General features: G+C 31.9%; 1 protein-coding gene across 1 annotated transcript; it reads left to right on the top strand.

Annotated features, from left to right (window-relative positions):
* Window positions 1–752: 752 nt before the first annotated feature.
* Window positions 753–6491, top strand: LOC105782063 (cellulose synthase-like protein E6). The gene is made up of 7 exons (XM_012606549.2): window positions 753–1093; window positions 3302–3620; window positions 4271–4411; window positions 4496–4627; window positions 4707–4919; window positions 4992–5216; window positions 5410–6491. The coding sequence occupies exons 1-7, from the start codon at window positions 798–800 to the stop codon at window positions 6301–6303; spliced, it is 2220 nt and encodes a 739-aa protein (XP_012462003.1). The 5' UTR covers window positions 753–797; the 3' UTR covers window positions 6304–6491.
* Window positions 6492–18442: the final 11951 nt, after the last annotated feature.

The following is an 18442-nucleotide window of genomic DNA, read 5'->3' as shown; positions in this document are numbered from 1 at the left end:
TTAAGCGCTTTATGTAAGTATAGATAGATACCAAGAATTTATTAACTTTAAAAAGATTAAAAACCTTTTAAAAATATCAATAAATCTAACATGACACACCAAAACATACCGATATTGACACATTCATTGATGTGCTACTAACAACCTTGATATAAACCTATTCGCATATCGAGTTATTAGTCCAAACTCGAAGTCCAACCTGATATTTAGAAGGATTTAGAAAATGGACATTAGGCAAGAAAATTACGCATAATATGACTTATTGTCACACTAACTCAATTAGGAGCATAATATAGATATAGATAGATACTAAGAATTTATTAACTTTAAAAATGTTAAATAATTTTTAAAATATCGATAAATTTAAAATGGTATCGAGATGTTCATTTCAATATGATTCGACTGGCCAGACTAGTTCATACATCTATTACTATTATTTTAAAAGTCAATTGAATTAGTATCACGCATTAACTAAATACCAACACAATTGAAATTTAAAAAAAAAATTTATAACGTAACAAACATCACTAAAATATTATTTTTATATAAAATCTAAAAATATATATGATAAAACCTGAACATAAAGCGCACTAATAATTAATATATTACCTTTTATCATTTTAACCCTCATCAATTTTTAAATATATTTGTTAAATAATTTATTTTTTATTTATTAAATAATTTCTCATGAATATATGTTTGTGTAGTACTTTTGCTCCACTAGGACGATTATCGTGTATATATTATATAGCTTAGTTGATCCATGTAGTGTTAGATAAGTGAGAAAAGGATAAGAGATGAGGGGAACACCACAAGCGGTGGAAGAAGAGAAACGCAAACTGCCTCTTTTCAAGACGGAAGAAGCAAAGGGCAAGGTTGCTTTCAGTTTGTTTTCGTCGTCGATATTGGTGGGGATATGTTTGATATGGGCCTATAGATTATCAAACCTCCCCACAGCCGGCGACAGAGGTCGGTGGCTATGGATCGGTATGTTCTTTGCCGAGCTCGGCTTCGGTTTTTACTGGATCCTTACTCAAGCTCTTCGTTGGAATCTTGTTCGTTACTATCCTCTCAAATTCAATCTCTCTCAAAGGTTTGTCTACCTTTTATTTTTTCCTTCTTCTATTAAACCTAATCATAATATTCCTTGAAACATCTGTGTATCAGTTGTTTAAAAAACAAAAATGGTTTGAAGAAGATGATACGACTACGAGTTTTAAGTTTAATTCAATGAATTTCATAACCTCGAGGTTTTGTTTTTCGAGTTTATTGACTTTTTGAAAATTTTTGAGTAAACTACAATTAAGTTCGCTAAATTATTTATTTTTTGTCACTCTAACTTTAAAAAATTACAAAATAATTATCAAACAATGCGAAAGTTTACATTTAAGTTACAAGGCTTTTAAAATCACTGTTATATAACTTTCTTTATTCATACCGCTTACACAAATCAAAAGCTCGCCTCTCAATCTCTTGTATAGTTCAATTTTTTGTTTCATAAAACAGCTTTGAACATTACAAATCTATGAACTAAAACCCAAATGGTTTTTTTCTTGAATCTCCAACACTGACCATCAATCGTTAACTAAACTTTAAAAAAAATTAACTTTCCAGTGATTTAAATGAAAATCTTCAAATAATTCAATAAAAATATTATAATTTTAAAAATCGAATGATTAAAATGTAAATTTATTAATAGCTTAGTCATTTAAAAGCGAGTTGATTTAATTATTAATGTATCTGTATAAAATTTGAATGTGTTTAATTAATTGAATTTTAAATAAAAAATAAAATATTAAAATAGTTTCACCTAAAATTCACTCAAATTACATTAATTTTCCATTTAGGTATTAAATTTTGTTATAAAATATATATAAATTATCGGTTTTGTCTCATTATATTTAAAAATATATATCATTTAACAAACATGTCACGTGTTATATTTTTATTGCTTGGCGTCGTATATTGAGATAAAATGAGACTAAATTAATAATTTAAATATCTAAATAAATAATAATTTAAAGATTAAATTTGAAAAATTCAAATAAATATAAAATGAAAAACACATTTAAACAGCCTGTCTGTAGTGGTGGAATGACTAGGCTTATTCTACCTTTGTTATTTAAATATATTTGACCACTTATTGCCAAATATTTAGTCAATTTTTAAACACGGTTTTTCTTATTTTTAACATTAATTGTATTATATGTTTTTATTATATTTATCTTTTCGATATAATATCTAAAACTATTTATAGTTTCTTCTCAACTCTTAAATAATAAAATAATATATTTCAGCATATTTAAACTCAAATCCTCTTATATTGACAATAGTATCAATATCAATTGAGATAAAATTCAATCTTAGTATTTTAAACTTTTGTAAAGAATTAAATACATGATATTCAAAATAAGTGTGCAACATAAAACAAAAGTATTAACTAATAATAAATTGGCATGTAGATCCATCCAACTCAGTAATGGACAAAAATAATTACAAAAACAAAATCTTGAAATGTGTGCTACTCCGTAAACTTCGATGGTTGTCTTTTTCTGTATTCAAAGGCCGATTACGTAATATATTGATTTAACCCCAAATTTATAATTTTAGAATTTATAAATATTTTAAAGTTGTTAATTTCTTTTTATATTTTATGTAATATTTTGATTTTATGTACTTTATATATTATTATAAAAATTTAAAGAATTTTTAAAATTATATATATTTATAATAACATGATAATTCCTTATTAAATAAAACAAAAATAACGAAGAATTTATGAATAAATACTAATAATTTTATTTTAACACAATTAAATAATTAATTATAAATAAATGCTAAAACCTTAAACCTAAATCTAAGACCCTAGACTCTTAAACCCAATATCTTAAATTTCAGAGTTATTAGTATTTATTTATAATTAATTATTATTTAATTATATTTAAATAAAGTTATTAGTATTTATTTATAAGTCCTTCATTTTTTATTTAATGATAAAGTGTCATGATATTATTCACTGATAGTGCATGAGACTTATGCACCTACGATTGCATCAAATATTACTCCATATTTGAAATAATAAATTATTGTTTTTCTTTAAAATTTTTAAATATGTTATACAAATAGGAATTATTTTTATGTTTATTTTAAATATTAAATTTTTTATTCCAAATTTTCTATTGGTCATAATACAAACATCAAACATTCTAAAAATAAATATATATATATATATATATATAATATTTTAATTGATACATGTTACGTAATGTTTTGATTTTGATTGATGTCATGAAATCAACAGCTCTTACAAGTTACCGGGCGTGGACATATTTGTATGCACGGCGGATCCCACGGTGGAGCCACCAACTTTGGTGATCAACACCGTTTTATCAGCGATGTCGTTGAATCATCCCACTGAGAAGTTAAGCGTCTATCTTTCCGATGACGGCGGATCCCAACTTACCTTTTATGCGCTATTGGAGGCCTCTCGTTTTTCCAAGCTTTGGATACCGTTTTGCAAAAAGTTCAACGTTGAACCCAGGTCACCCGACGCTTATTTTACTCACAATTTTGACCTGCATGAACACACTGCAGACGCTCAACAGCGGCTGTTCATCAAGGTAAATATTAAATGTTTAAATAGGTTAAAATTTGTTGTTAGTCCCTGCATTTTAACAAAGTTTGAGGTTTAGTCCCTATACTTAAATTTTAAATATTCTTACCTTTTCTATTTAACAGTACTGATCCAATTATTAAAAGTACTAACCCAATTATTTAAGTTGATTAGGCTAGTTCATACATACAACATGGCATGGCAACCAAAGGAAAAATTTCTTGTTAGCCCCTCAAAATAAATTAAAATATTCAATTAAGCCTTTTTCGCCATTGATTAAATAGAATTTTTTTTGTCTCTTCAAAAGATTTAATAATTCAATTTAATCTTTTTTTTACACATTTTTTAGCTTTGGCCCCCGAAACTTTTATAATTTTATCTTGGCTACCTAAACAAAATTACTGACCACGCATCTGCATAATATTGACGGAAAACAAATATATCAGGCTGAAAATTTTAAATTGAAAAGGTAAGAGGATTTAAATTTCAACTTTTAAGTACAGAAACTAAATCTCAAACATTGCCAAAATACAAGGACCGGTAGTAAATTTTGACCTATTAAACAAGTATTTTTGGTGGCATGTAGGAAAACAAGAGTAATCCCCCAACATTTGATTTGATTTTAAGATTTAATTTTTTTTTATTTTGATTTTGAAGGAACAATATGAAGATATGATTAAACGAATAGAAGCAGTCATTAATAAAGATGGTGTTCCGGAAGAACTAAAGAACCAACACAAAGGATTCTCTGAGTGGGATTCTAATGTAACCAAGCAAAATCATCAGCCCATTGTGCAGGTATAAAAACACGTACATATTTTTTCACCTTGTATATAGATTTTAGATAATTTATCATTATTTCTTGAGAATTTTTTTTTTCAGATTATTATTGATGGAAGAGACACCAACGCTGTAGATAGTGATGGTTGTCGATTGCCTACATTGGTTTACATGGCACGAGAGAAGAGACCAGATTGCCTTCATCACTTTAAAGCTGGAGCCATGAATGCACTGGTATAACTTAGTCTTCGGTAAGAACCGGTTTTTAATATCACATGTGTTGCATATGATTTTAAGTATTCGAATGATGCAGATAAGAGTGTCGTCTGAGATCAGCAACAGTGCGATCATTCTCAATTTGGACTGCGACATGTATGCGAACAACGCGGACTCGATTAAAGAGGCTCTTTGCTTTTTCATGGATGAGGAAAGAGGCCATCAGATTGCTTTTGTGCAGCATCCACAGAAATACAATAATATTACCAAGAATGATCTTTATGGGAATTCCTCCCCAGTACTCAATAAGGTTGGTTTTATGGTAGAAGATAATGGAAATGTTTATGTTCTTCACTGATTGCTTGGTTTCATGGTTTTGAAGGTTGAACTTCCTGGAGTAGGTGGTTATGGTTCGGCCTTATACTGCGGCACTGGCTGCTTTCACCGACGAACGAGTCTTTGCGGAACCAAGTGTTCTGAGGAACATAAAGGGTTATGGAATTCAGAAACTCGAAAGGATGATAACAGGACGGTTCATGAATTGGAAGAAGCATCTAAAGTTCTTGCTAGTTGTGGCTTTGAGAAGGGAACTCAATGGGGAAAAGAGGTATATTCAATGTGGCTTGGTATAAACATAGAGATTGCAAAGAGTTCAAAGCACTCGCTAAACACACTAAACCCGAGTCTTGAAACAAATTATATTACTTGATGACTAAGCAATCTTATTACTTCAGATTTCTTACCTAATATACCAATAGAAAATAACATTTGGGTCCATATTTGGTTGTTTGTTTATGCAGATGGGATTAATATATGGGTGTCCAGTTGAAGATGTGGTTACAGGCTTGGCAATCCAATGCAGGGGATGGAAATCAGTTTATTACAATCCAGACAATACAGCATTTATAGGAGTTGCTCCACCAACCTTGGACATAGCTCTTGTTCAGTTCACCAGGTGGTCTGATGGGCTGTTCCAAATTTTCTTATCCAAATACTGTCCCTTCATCTACGGACACAACAAGATCAAATTGGGTGCTCAAATGGGTTACTGTGTCTATCTGTTATGGGCTCCATCTTCCCTCCCTCTCCTCTACTACGCGATCGCTCTTCCCTTTTCTCTGTTCCAAGGCACTCCTTTATTCCCCGACATACGGAGCAGATGGTTTATACCCTTTGCCTATGTGTTTGTATCCAAGAACATTTACAGTTTAGCCGAGGCTTTAATTTTTGGAAGCACATTCAAAGCATGGTGGAACCTGCAAAGAATGTGGGTACATAGAAGGACAACATCCTTCTTCTTTGCCTTCATTGATTGCATAGTGAGACAATTGGGATTGTCTCAAACGACATTTACTCTCACGGCCAAGGTCGTCACAGACGATGCCTCGAAGATGTACCAGCAAGAGATCATGGATTTCGGGAGCACTTCCACCATGTTTACTGTTATATCAACGTTGGCAATGCTGAATCTTTTCAGCTTAATTGGGGTAGTAGTTAAGGTGTTTATGGGGGGATTAGAGTGTAAGGACATGGAAAAGTTGGTATCGCAGGTTGTCCTTTGTGGGCTTATGGTGACAGTGAATGGACCAGTGTATGAAGCACTCTTTGTTCGCAAGGATGAAGGCAGCATGCCGGGTTCGGTCATGTTCAAGTCCATAGTTTTAGCTTCATTGGCTTGCCTTAACCCTTTATAAATTAGATCAGAGATCAAAGTACCAATTTCCATTGTATTGCTCGGTGCAGACTGTTTCAATAGTAAATAAGAACATTCAACTCTCTTTTTTATATGGGTGAAAATGTTGTTGTTTAATGTATTGAATAATCTTGTTGAATCATAATTTTTATTTATGAAGTTTATTAATAAATATTTTATATTTGAATTTTTTCCTCTTGAAGTTTAGTTCTTTATTTTTATTTTAGGAGGATAATCTTTGTATTTTACATATTTAAAATATAAGTTTAATTATTAATACTATTAAAATTCTTTTACTAAATTCAAGTTCATTATAACCACATCTTTTTAATTACAAGTGAGATTTTTTAAATATCAAAATATTATATCGACAAATTTAACAAAAAAACTCAATAACATACAAGTACATCTGAATTTTAAAATATTAAAAAGTAAATGGATCAAATTCCTAAAACTAAAACTAAAAATATTAAATTTCAAACTTTTGAAGAGTATAAGAACTTATAACATATTTTAACCTATATATTGCTTATATTTGAGTTTTTTTATCAACATAATATAAAAAATAATTTAATACGAAAATGGTATAATATGTAAATTAATTATAAAAATGGGTCGTTTTCTATGGTGTTTTTGGGCGTCGCCAACCTATCAGGTGACACCGCCCTAGATTTCCCTCCAACTTCTGCCAATCATTCTTGTGAAGTAAAAAAGTGATTTTTTTTCAAGTGATGATGTTGTTAATGTGTCAGGCAACACTAAAAAATATATGAATATTTATAAAATAGTAAACAAATATTATACGAATACAAAAATATATATATTTTGTAAAGTAGTGTGACTTGACACATTGACGGAACAAGTTGGAAATTAAATATATATATATTTGCATTCATATAGTATTTGTTTACTATTTTAAAAAATATTTATATTTTTTTATGTTGCTTGACATGTTGGTGATACCACTTAAAAATATTATTTTTACTTCACCGAAATGATGGGCAAAGCTAGAGAAAAATCTAAGGTGGTACTGCTGTCAGGTTGGTAGCATCTAAAAATATTGTAGAAAACAACCCATTTTTATAATTAATCTACATCTTTTGTCATTTTCGTAATTAATTATTTTTTATATAATTAAAAAAATCTCTTATATTTCAATAGCCTTTTATGTCATTTGCATCAATCAACAGGATAGAGCATAACATGGTTAAAATCAACTTGATTACACAGTAATTTGCTCTAATGTCGACTGAAAATAGCAATGGTTCTCGTTCGTCGAAGGTTCGGAATACCAAAAAAGTATGGTTTCAAGAAACAGAAAGAGAGAAAGTGTAATGACTCGAGAGTCCAGAGTGTTGAAAAATGTATTTCCGTTCCTAAAAACTGGACCTGTAAATATTTTTATTTAATGTTTATGGAGTTATATTAGAGACGAATTAATTTTTGGATTAGTAATTTTTATGAAATTAGGAGTTATTAAGGTACGGAGACTAAATCGCGTAAGGGTTTAAAGTTGAATTATAGATTAAGATAAATAAAAGGGGACTAAAGTAGCAATTATACCTCTGCTTAAGTTGTAGTGGGCGGCATTAATGATGTATATTATAAATATATATGTTAACTTAATATATATATGTTATAATAACTAACATGAACTTAATGAATTATATATTAATAACTATTATAATATTAGTTAGTGGAATAAAAAGAACCAAAACACATTTCTTTATTTTATTCTCCACGCAAACCGAAAACAATTGAAGAAAAGAAGAGGAGGATTCGGCCTTGGTTTAAAATTTTCAAACCTAAAATTGGTTAGTGCAATTTAGTCATTTTCTTGTAATTTCTACGTTTTTAGAATCTTGGTACCTAGAACTACCCAACCCATGGTATAAATTTCAGTATTGTTTAAGAGTTTAGATATTGCCATTGTTGAATAGTTTAAGTATTATGGATTAATTTGATAGATTCTAAAGATAGAAGTGAAAAGGGGCTAAATAGTGAAGTTAATTGTTGATTTTGAGCAATAGGGACCAAATTGAGAAAAATTCAAATTTAAGGGGTAGAATTGAAAATAGGGAGCTAAATTTAGCTTATAATGAAATTAGTATAAAAAATTTGAGGTTAAATATGGAGATCAAAATTAGTCTCGATTTAGGGACTAAATTGAAGATTTAGCAAAATGTGGTATAAAAATTGAAATTTAATGAAATTTTGAGTTGTGTATTATTAATCTATTGTAGTTATTTTATTCCGTAGCAAACGTCGTCCCGGATTCCTCAAGTAAGAAGAGGAAAGACAAGGTCGACGTCTAGTAGCTCGTAATATACGGTTCGTATTTCTATTATCTGAACTAAACTAAAAACTTATGCATATTGATATAATTGTCATGGTAAGCATTAAGGTGAGATTTGTTATTTGATTGGAATATTATAATTGATGGTTGTGGAATTGATGGTTGTGTATGAAAGCAAATGTTACATGATTGAAAACTATGTGTATTGAGAAATTATGGCTGCTATTAAATTTAATATATGTTTATATGTATGTTAATGTACATATATAAAATTGGAACATTGGTTGCATTGAAAAGTGAAAGGAAACTCTATTAACTATTTCGGGCTGAGTCGGATATAGATGGAATGTCATAGAATAGGAAGAGTTCAAGGATTTCTTCGACCTCGAGTTGATGAGGCACTGGGTGCCAACTTGTTTCAGTTTAACCGATGAGACACTGGATGTCAACTTATATAGCGCTGGGCGTAGTTATTGCTTTGGATTTATCCGATGATGCACTAGGTGTCAAACTGGTGTGTTGGTTGGATCCATATATCCGTTCGAGTCCGAGTCGTGTTAATAGAGGAAATTAAATAATAAATTTATTTGTTTGATATTGAGATGGCAAAGATGATAAATGAATACGAGATGAGAAATGAAATATGAAATGATGAAATAAGATGTGAATTTTAAAATGAATTCAAGTATTGATCAAAGAGATGAATCATGTCATTACATGAGTTGAAATATTCAAATGTCATTGTCATGTACCAAAACATGTGGAATCTAGTGGATGTGAATAAAGAACGAGCAAATTTATGTTATTGATTTGAAACATATGTTCATAACATTACTTGTTGCATTCTTACATTTTAATTACTTATATCAAGTCTAAATTGTTCGGATTATAAAAATACCATTAACTTATACTTAGCATGCAGTTTTGTTTTCCGTGCACAAATTAGGTACTTTTCAGCTTACTGTCGGTTCAGCATCCAACAACGATCCCGGGCTCAAGTGTGGTGATGTTTTATTTTGTAATGGCATGTAACTAGAGGGTCCTTTGTCAATGCTGTTGATGTGATGACATTTTGGTGTAACAGCCCGTTTTTGAGTCTGATCGGAACAGTAGTTTCGGGACCACTTAACCAAGTCAAAATATTTATTTTATTATTTTAATAAGTTTTACAGCATGAAAGAATTATCGTGTGAAAGTTTCGTAAAGAAATTTTTATTCGATTAAATGTTTAATTCGGTAAAAAGGATTAAATCGCATAATGCATAAAATATGAGTTCTATTAGTAAAATGGCTTAAATGATTATGGAATTAATTATTTGAGTCCTTGCATGGTAAATATACCATTAATTGCATGGGTGGACAAGTATGGGCTTAGTGGAAAGGATTTTTATGGTTTATATTAAAGGTTAATTTGGTAAAATGGTTATTAATATTGAATTAAAGTAAAAAGAAAACAAAAAGTGGCAGAGTTCCATTTTTTCTCTGCACGATTTTGAAGTTTAGAAAGCCAAAGTCATGGCTTTTACATTCGGCCAAGCTTAAATTCTCAATTAGGGTATGGTTTTTATTCCGTTTTTAATAATTTCTACGTTTTTTAGCTCGTTGTAGCTCAATCTAGCTAGCCCATGCTCTAATTTCTGAAATTTTTGATGATTTTGAGTTAAGCCATTGTTGAATGCTTGGTTGTTTGGATGCTTAATGGTAGAATATTGTTGGTTGTTAATAGATATACAAGCTTTATAAAGTGATTTTGTCAAAAATGTAAAAGAAGGGGATTTATTTATAAAAGATAGAAATCTGGTAGTTAGAAATGTGAATAAAATGAAAATATGGGCTACTATTAGGTTAAGTGCAATTCGGCTATAATGGGCTTTTGTTTAATTGTGTAAAATTTTGCCATTTTGTGTGAAGAGGGCTAAATTAAATTGAATAATTACTGAAAATATTGAATTGTTATTATATAGATCAAGATAAGCAAATATCGGAACTTGATCGGGGGAAACAAAAGTTAGACGGGTAGACGAAAGTATCCGAGCAAATACGAGGTAAGTTCAGCTAGAATTGAATTATTAAATAACTGTAATTGTCCAAAAATGAATGTATGTAAGTTGAATGAATAATCCATTTGAATTTTAAATTACCGGTATACTATTATATTACTATTTACATAAACGCAAATGAAATGTTACAAATACTATATACGTTATATTGTTTTGGTATGATAATAGGCACTGAATATGAAATTTTGAGTATTTAAATGTATGTACTTAATTATATTAGATATATATATACACATATGAATTGAGAAATTGAGTTATTGATTTTTCATTGCTTAATTGATGAAATTGGATAATATCGAGCCCGTTTGAACTTTAGAAAATCGTCGGATACGAGTGACTTGTCACTAGGGTTACCGTTTGGTCGAGCTCCTGCATTTGTTTCGGACTCACCACAGCTCATATGAGCTTACCGTTTCAGCTCTATGGAGCTTTCCGTTTCAGCTTGATAGAGCTTACCGTTTATCAACTCGGAATGAGCTTACCGATCATGGCTCGAAAGAGCGAAAATGACAATGAATTGATGAATTTCTGATAAATACACTTATTGTGTATCACCCGTGTATCCCTCGATGTTCTAATAGGTTCAATGGGCATAATTATTGTTACTGATTATATGAATAAGCTATGTAATTATATGGATGAATTACCGTTGATATGTATAATTTACGGTTGATACGGATAAATTTTTGTTATTACTGATGAATTACAGGTTATACGAATAGGAAAGAATTGATATAAATGTTATATGATTTACATGATTTAAAAGTTACATGAGATACATGATTCACATGGATTGTTTGTTTTATGAATATATGAATTATAGGGACGACATGATATATTTAGCTATATGACTAACTCGTGGATGGTGATGTGAATAGACTTTGTGGACAAATGAGTTGATTTTAATTGTTTTAATGCTTAAATGTTAAATTGGTAAGTTTAATTCTATATTATACGGCTTACTAAGCTTAATGCTTACCTCATTCATTTTCTTATGTTTTATAGATTTCAGAAGCTAGCTCGATTTCGGACGAGGTCGGAGATTTGCTATCACACTATCAAAACGATTTTCGGTACTTTTGGACCTTATGTAAATAACGTAAATATGGCATGTATAGTTAGTTTTTGGTATGAATTTTAGGTTTTGATCAAGCTATGTGATATGGTTTGAGTTCGAAATGTTTCGTTAGAATGGAAACATTATGTGTTATGCTCATTTTGGGTGCACTTTGATAAATGGTATTTTGGTATAATTGAGTATATAAATGCATTGGTTGCGATTTGAAATTTGCAGGGAAGGTTCAATAGTTATAAAGGGGTTATATTCAATTTTTTTTAAAAAAATGAATGAAGTCAATTAGTAAGAATTTATATGAATTTATTATTATATATGTTTGTTATCTATTTAAGAATTACTGTAGATTGTCCGAGAAATCTGGTAATGCCTTGTAACCTGATTTCAGCGACAGTTCGAGGTTAGGGGTGTTACATTTAAATTGGTATCAGAGCTACGGTTTAGTCGATTCTAGGACTACCGTAGTATTTACGAGTCTAGCTATACATGCCATATTTAAACTGCGATAGTGTGATATCTCCTGGCAACTTCTGAATTATGTTTTATATAGTAAATGGATCCAAATCGAGCAACAGCCGACGATGTAAAAAGTAACGCGCCAGCTTCCACTCAAGGAACTGCGCCTTCTGAGTCAAGCCCTACTACGGGCGGTCAAGGAGAAGCTAAATAAGCTTTCTTCCAAATGATGTCTGAATGGTTTTCTGAATTTGTTCGAGCAAACTCGGTTGTTCAACAACCTCTACCCCTTTCAGTTCCCCAACTAAACCCTGAAAATATACGAGGTACGAATCCTTTGCGATTGAATAGACCTCCTGTTGATAAGATACGAAAAAATGGGGTCGAAGAATTCAGTGCTTCAGTTAGTGATGATGCTGAGAGGGTCGAATTTTGGCTTGAAAATACAATCAGGGTTTTCGATGAATTAGCCTGTACACCGGAAGAATGCTTAAAATGTACTATTTCATTATTGAGAGATGCAGCATACCAATGGTGGAATACTCTAAAATCAGTTGTTCCGCGAGAAAGAGTTACATGGGATTTTTTTCAGACTGAATTTTGAAAGAAATATATTAGTCAATGGTTCGTCAACCGAAAAAGAAAAGAAATTCTTGATTTGAAAAGGGTCGTATGACGGTAACCGAATATGAAAGAGAATTCGTACGACTCAGTAAGTATGCTCGTGAATGTATTTCTACTGAAGCTATCATGTGTAGAAGGTTCGAGGATGGGCTGAATGAAGATATTCGATTGTTAGTCGAAATTCTTGAACTGAAAGAGTTCGTTTTTCTGGTTGATAGGGCTTGTAAACCCGAAGAACTTGCCAAAGAGAAACAAAAAGCTGATTTTGAAGCAAGAGATTCTAGAAAGAGATTCGCAAATAAACTGCATCAGTCTGAATCAAAAAAATTTAAAGACTTTTATACCCGTTCCACTACTTCAACGGGTATATCAATTAGAGAAAGAGATGCTAGATCATTCAATCCGAAGCCCCAAACGACATCCGTTGCTATTGTAGGAAGCATGAGAAATATGGGACCTGATTGTAAACATTGTAAGCGAAAGCACTATGCTGAATGCCGATTGAAAAATGGGGCATGTTTCAGATGCAGATCGTTAGATCATTTTTTACGAGACTGTCCGGAGAGATCTACTACTGATAGAGAGGAAACAATTAAAGTGAGTAATACTGTTACCAGGGGTAGGCCAACCTGAAATGTAGGGAATCAAAGTGGAAACCGCAATACTACACGAGATTCAAATGTGAGATCGGAGACCCGAACACCTGTCCAAGCTTATGCTATACGCGCACGCGAGGAATCCAAATCACCTAATGTACTTTTTCTCTTTCTAACACTGATATAATTACGTTGATAGATCCAGGATCAACCCATTCTTATATCTGTATAGAACTAGTGTTTAAAAAAAAATTACATGTTGAGTCTACAAAATTTACAGTTAAAGTATCGAATCCGTTGGGTAAGTCAATGTTAGTAGATAAAATTTGTAAGAAATGTCCATTGATGACTGAGGGATACTGTTTCCTGGCTGATTTGATGCTCCTATCATTTGACGAGTTTGATGTGATACTGGGCATGGATTGGCTGAATATGCATGATGCAGCTGTAAATTGTAGACGAAAGAGTGTAGAACTGAGATGTCAGAATGGTAAAATTCTTCAGATTGAATCTAATGATTCGAATGAATTACTGGTTGTGATATCTTCTATGCAAACTCAGAAATGTGTAAAAAAGGGTTGTGATGCGTATTTAGCATATGTACTGGATACTAAAATGACAGAATTGAAGATTGAATCTGTACCGGTTGTCAGTGAGTTTCAGATGTATTTCCAGAAGAACTACCGGGTTTGCCGCAGATCAGAGAAGTTGAATTTGGCATCGAATTGTTACCAGGTACAACACCGATATCGATAGCTCCGTACAGAATGGCACTTACGGAATTGAAAGAGTTAAAAGTACAGTTACAAGAGTTAACAGACAGAGGATTTGCAAGACCGAGCTTCTCATCTTGGGGTGTTTCGGTGTTATTCATTAAAAAGAAATATGGATCAATGAGAATGTGTATTGATTACAGGCAACTGAATAAATTAACTATAAAGAATAAGTATCCTTTATCGCGGATCGACGACTTATTTGATCAGTTGAAAGGGGTTATCGTATTTTCAAAGGTTGATTTGAGATCAGGCTACTATCAGTTGCGAGTTAAAGATTCAGATATACCGAAGACTATCTTCAGAATACGGTACGGTCACTATGAATTTTTAGTTATGCCTTTTGGTTTGACTAACGCTCCTACGGTATTTACGGATTTAATAAATCGAATATTCAGATCGTATTTAGACAGATCCGTTGTTGTGTTCATTGACAACATTCTAATCTATTCTCGTGATGAGACGGAGCATACTGAACATTTGAGAATTGTGTTACAGACTTTGAGAGATAAACAGTTATATGCTAAATTCAGCAAATGTGAATTCTGGCTTCGGGAAGTTAGATTTCTAGGTCATACTGTTCCAGCAGAAGGCATCAGAGTTGATCCGAGTAAAATATTCGCAATTATAGATTGGAAACCACCAAAAAATGTATCAGATATCAGAAGTTTCCTGGGATTAGCATGATACTACCGGAGATTTGTAAAAGGATTCTAGATGATTGCAGTACCGTTAACTCGATTACTTCAAAATGATATGAAATTCGAGTGGACTGATAAGTGTCAACAGAGTTTTGAACAGTTGAAAGCACTGTTAACAGAAGCACCGATTTTAGTACAACCTGAATCGGGTAAAGAGTTTGTGATTTACAGTGATGCATCGCTAAACGGACTGGGTTGTGTATTGATGCAAGATGGAAAAGTTATAGCTTATGCTTCCCGACAGTTGAAACCACACGAGAAGAATTACCCGACACATGATCTTGAATTAGTTGCAATAGTAGTCGCATTAAATATTTGGCGACATTATCTGTACGGTGAGAAATGCCAAATATTTACAGATCATAAAAGCCTGAAGTATTTGATGTCACAAACAGATTTGAATCTGCGACAACGGAGGTGGCTCGAATTACTGAAAGATTATGAGTTTGTAATTGATTATCATCTGGGAAAAGCTAATGTTGTAGCTGACGCTTTGAGCCGTAAGTCTCTATTTGCTTTGCGAGCAATGAACGCTCAGATGATGTTATGTGATGACGGAGCTATTCTAGCTGAATTAGAAGCCAGACTGATATTTCTGCAACAAACCTGCGAGGCTTAAAAAAATGATAGAGAGTTGCAAGCCAGACGAATCCAATGTGAGTCTAATCCTGATTCTGAATTTAGTATTGGAACTGATGATTGTTTAATGTTCCGGAATAGAATTTGCATACCTAAAGATACTGAACTAATTCAGAAAGTTTTGAGCGAAGCACATAGTAGTCGTTTTTCTATTCATCCGGGTAGCACTAAAATGTATAATGACTTGAAACAGTTGTACTGGTGGTTGGGAATGAAACGAGATATATCAGAGTTTGTATTGAAATGCTTGATCTGTCAACAAGTAAAAGCCGAACATCAAGTACCGTCAGGTTTATTACAGCCAGTGATGATTCTGGAATGGAAATGGGACAGAGTTACTATAGATTTTGTATCGACATTGCCTCTGACTCCAAAAAAGAAAGATGTAATCTGGGTTATCGTTGATCGATTGAAAAAATTTGCTCATTTTATACCGGTGCATACAGATTACTCCCTAGATAGATTAGCTGAATTGTACTTATCTGAGGTTGTACGATTACACGGTGTACCATTGTCTATTATCTCTGATAGAGATTTGAGATTCACATCGAGATTCTGGAAGAAATTACAAGAAGCTTTGGGAACGAAATTGAATTTTAGTACAGCCTTTCATCCTCAGACTGACGGTCAATCTAAAAGAGTTATACAGATACTTGAGGATATGTTGCGTTGTTGCATACTTGAATTTAAAGGTAGCTGAGAGAAACACTTGCCTCTAATTGAATTTGCATATAACAGCGGCTTCTAGACGAGTTTGAAAATGGCTCCGTATGAAGCTTTCTACGGTCGTAAATGTCGGACATCGTTATACTGGACAGATTTAAGTGAGAAAAAAATTCACGAGGTTGACTTGATTAGAGAAACTAAAGAAAATGTGAAAGTGATTCGAGACAGTTTAAAAGCAACCTCAAATAGACAGAAATCATAAGCAGATTTGAAACGTAAAGAACTAGAGTTTCAGGTCAGAGATCGAGTATTCTTGAAAGTGTCACCGTAGAAGAAAATTTTTCGTTTTGGCCGTAAAGGAAAATTGAGTCTGCGATTCATCGGGCCGTATGAAATTGTTGAAAGAATAGGGCCTATAGCATATCAACTATTATTACCATCTGAACTTAAAAAGATACATAATGTTTTTCATGTTTTGATGTTACGTCGATACCAATCCGACCCATCACATGTTTTCTCTCCCGTTGATGTAGAAATATAGTCAGATTTGTCTTATAACGAAGAACCGATCAAAATTCTGGCCTAAGATAATAAAGAATTAAGAAATAAACGTATAGCACTGGTGAAGGTTCTTTGGCATAAACACGGGATAAAGGAAGCTACGCGGGAACCCGAGGAAACTATGCGAAAATAGTACCCTAATTTGTTCACCGGTAAGATTTTTGGGGACGAAAATCCCTAAAGGGGGGAGAGTTATAACAGTCCGTTTTTGAGTCTAATCGGAACAGTGGTGTTGACACCATTTTTTTGACAAAACGGGGTCGACTTGGATTTTGAAAACGAAAACGAGAGTCGCCACCAATCCTTTTTTAATGAGGTGTGATTGGGTCACCTCGAAAAGTGGTTATTTATTAAAACAATAATTTTGGTCTACAAGATTCAAAAAATGGGTTCGGGAGTCGGTTACGTACGAGGAAGGATTAGCACCCTCGTAACGCCCAAAATTGGTACCTAGTTGATTAATTAGTGTCTTAGTGTCAAAGATTGGAAACTTTGAAGAGTTTGAAAATACGATCCCTTGTTAAAAAAAAACTTGTGTAAATCAAATTATATGTTAAGACCCTCTCATTTCGGAGACAAAAAATGTCATATCCAATGAGTTAGGGCATGGTATTTCACATCCTCAAAAATGAATTTGTCCTAAAAAAAACTCATGCAATAAAATTCAAAAGGGTATTCAGTTGTTTAAGTCAGATGAAGAAATCGTAGTCCAATACGTTAGGGCACAATTTCTCAAAATTCCAAACAGTGAATATTGCCTTTATTATTTTTTTGAAAAATATCATATTGGGAAAACAACATGTCATATCCAATGTGTTAGGACACAACGTATTGAATTCCCGATAAGAGAATACATGCCAAAAAATTTATTTATTCAAAAGATATTTGATTCGATTATTCGGGTTTGGAACAAGAAATCATGTCTCGTAAGTTAGAACACAATCTTTTGTTAATTCCCGAGATCGTTTAAAAATTTATGTTTGAAAAGATTGTGTACTTCGATTTATTGAGAAAATTGAAACCCGTAAGTTAGGATACGATTTCTTAAAATTTTGAGTGTGAAATATCGCTTTATTTTGAAATTATCATTTTTACGTATTTGGGTAAAAATTAATGCAATATTTAAAATAAATGCGTGAACAAAGGGTTAAGTTGATAGAGTGACAATTTACAATATGGTGAGATAATTTTCGAACAACATATTACACGAATGAATTCCCATGGCATGTAAATCTGAGTAAACAGAATAATACACATATTGGCAATAATTACACAACACATCAAATACAAACATTAATGATCAAAGCAAACAAAACGAAACAATATCTAAATCAATTTAAAGAAAATTATAGCTCAAAAAGAATGATTTGTAAAGATACTTCAAAATAAATAATAAACGATCCAAACAACAAAATATAACAAAACTAAAATTAAACAACAACGAATACAATTAAAAATAAATAATATATAAAAATAGTTTTAAAATATCTACGTACATAAATTTTGAAAGATATATATATAGGAGTTATAATAAATAATGTATAAAAATTTAGATAAATTTAATGTGAAACAGTTTCAAATAGAATATAAATATTTAAAAAAAAGAGCATTTTTCGATAAATGAATAAATTAAATGACTGAGGATGAAGTTGAAATGGGATTAAAAATTCAAGGTTTAAATGGAAAATACAAA

This window comes from Gossypium raimondii, chromosome 1 (genome assembly GCF_025698545.1).
Source record: "Gossypium raimondii isolate GPD5lz chromosome 1, ASM2569854v1, whole genome shotgun sequence".
Lineage (NCBI taxonomy): Eukaryota > Viridiplantae > Streptophyta > Magnoliopsida > Malvales > Malvaceae > Gossypium > Gossypium raimondii.
Note: the sequence above shows the minus strand (reverse complement) of the source record. Positions and strands in the feature narration are given on the sequence as shown.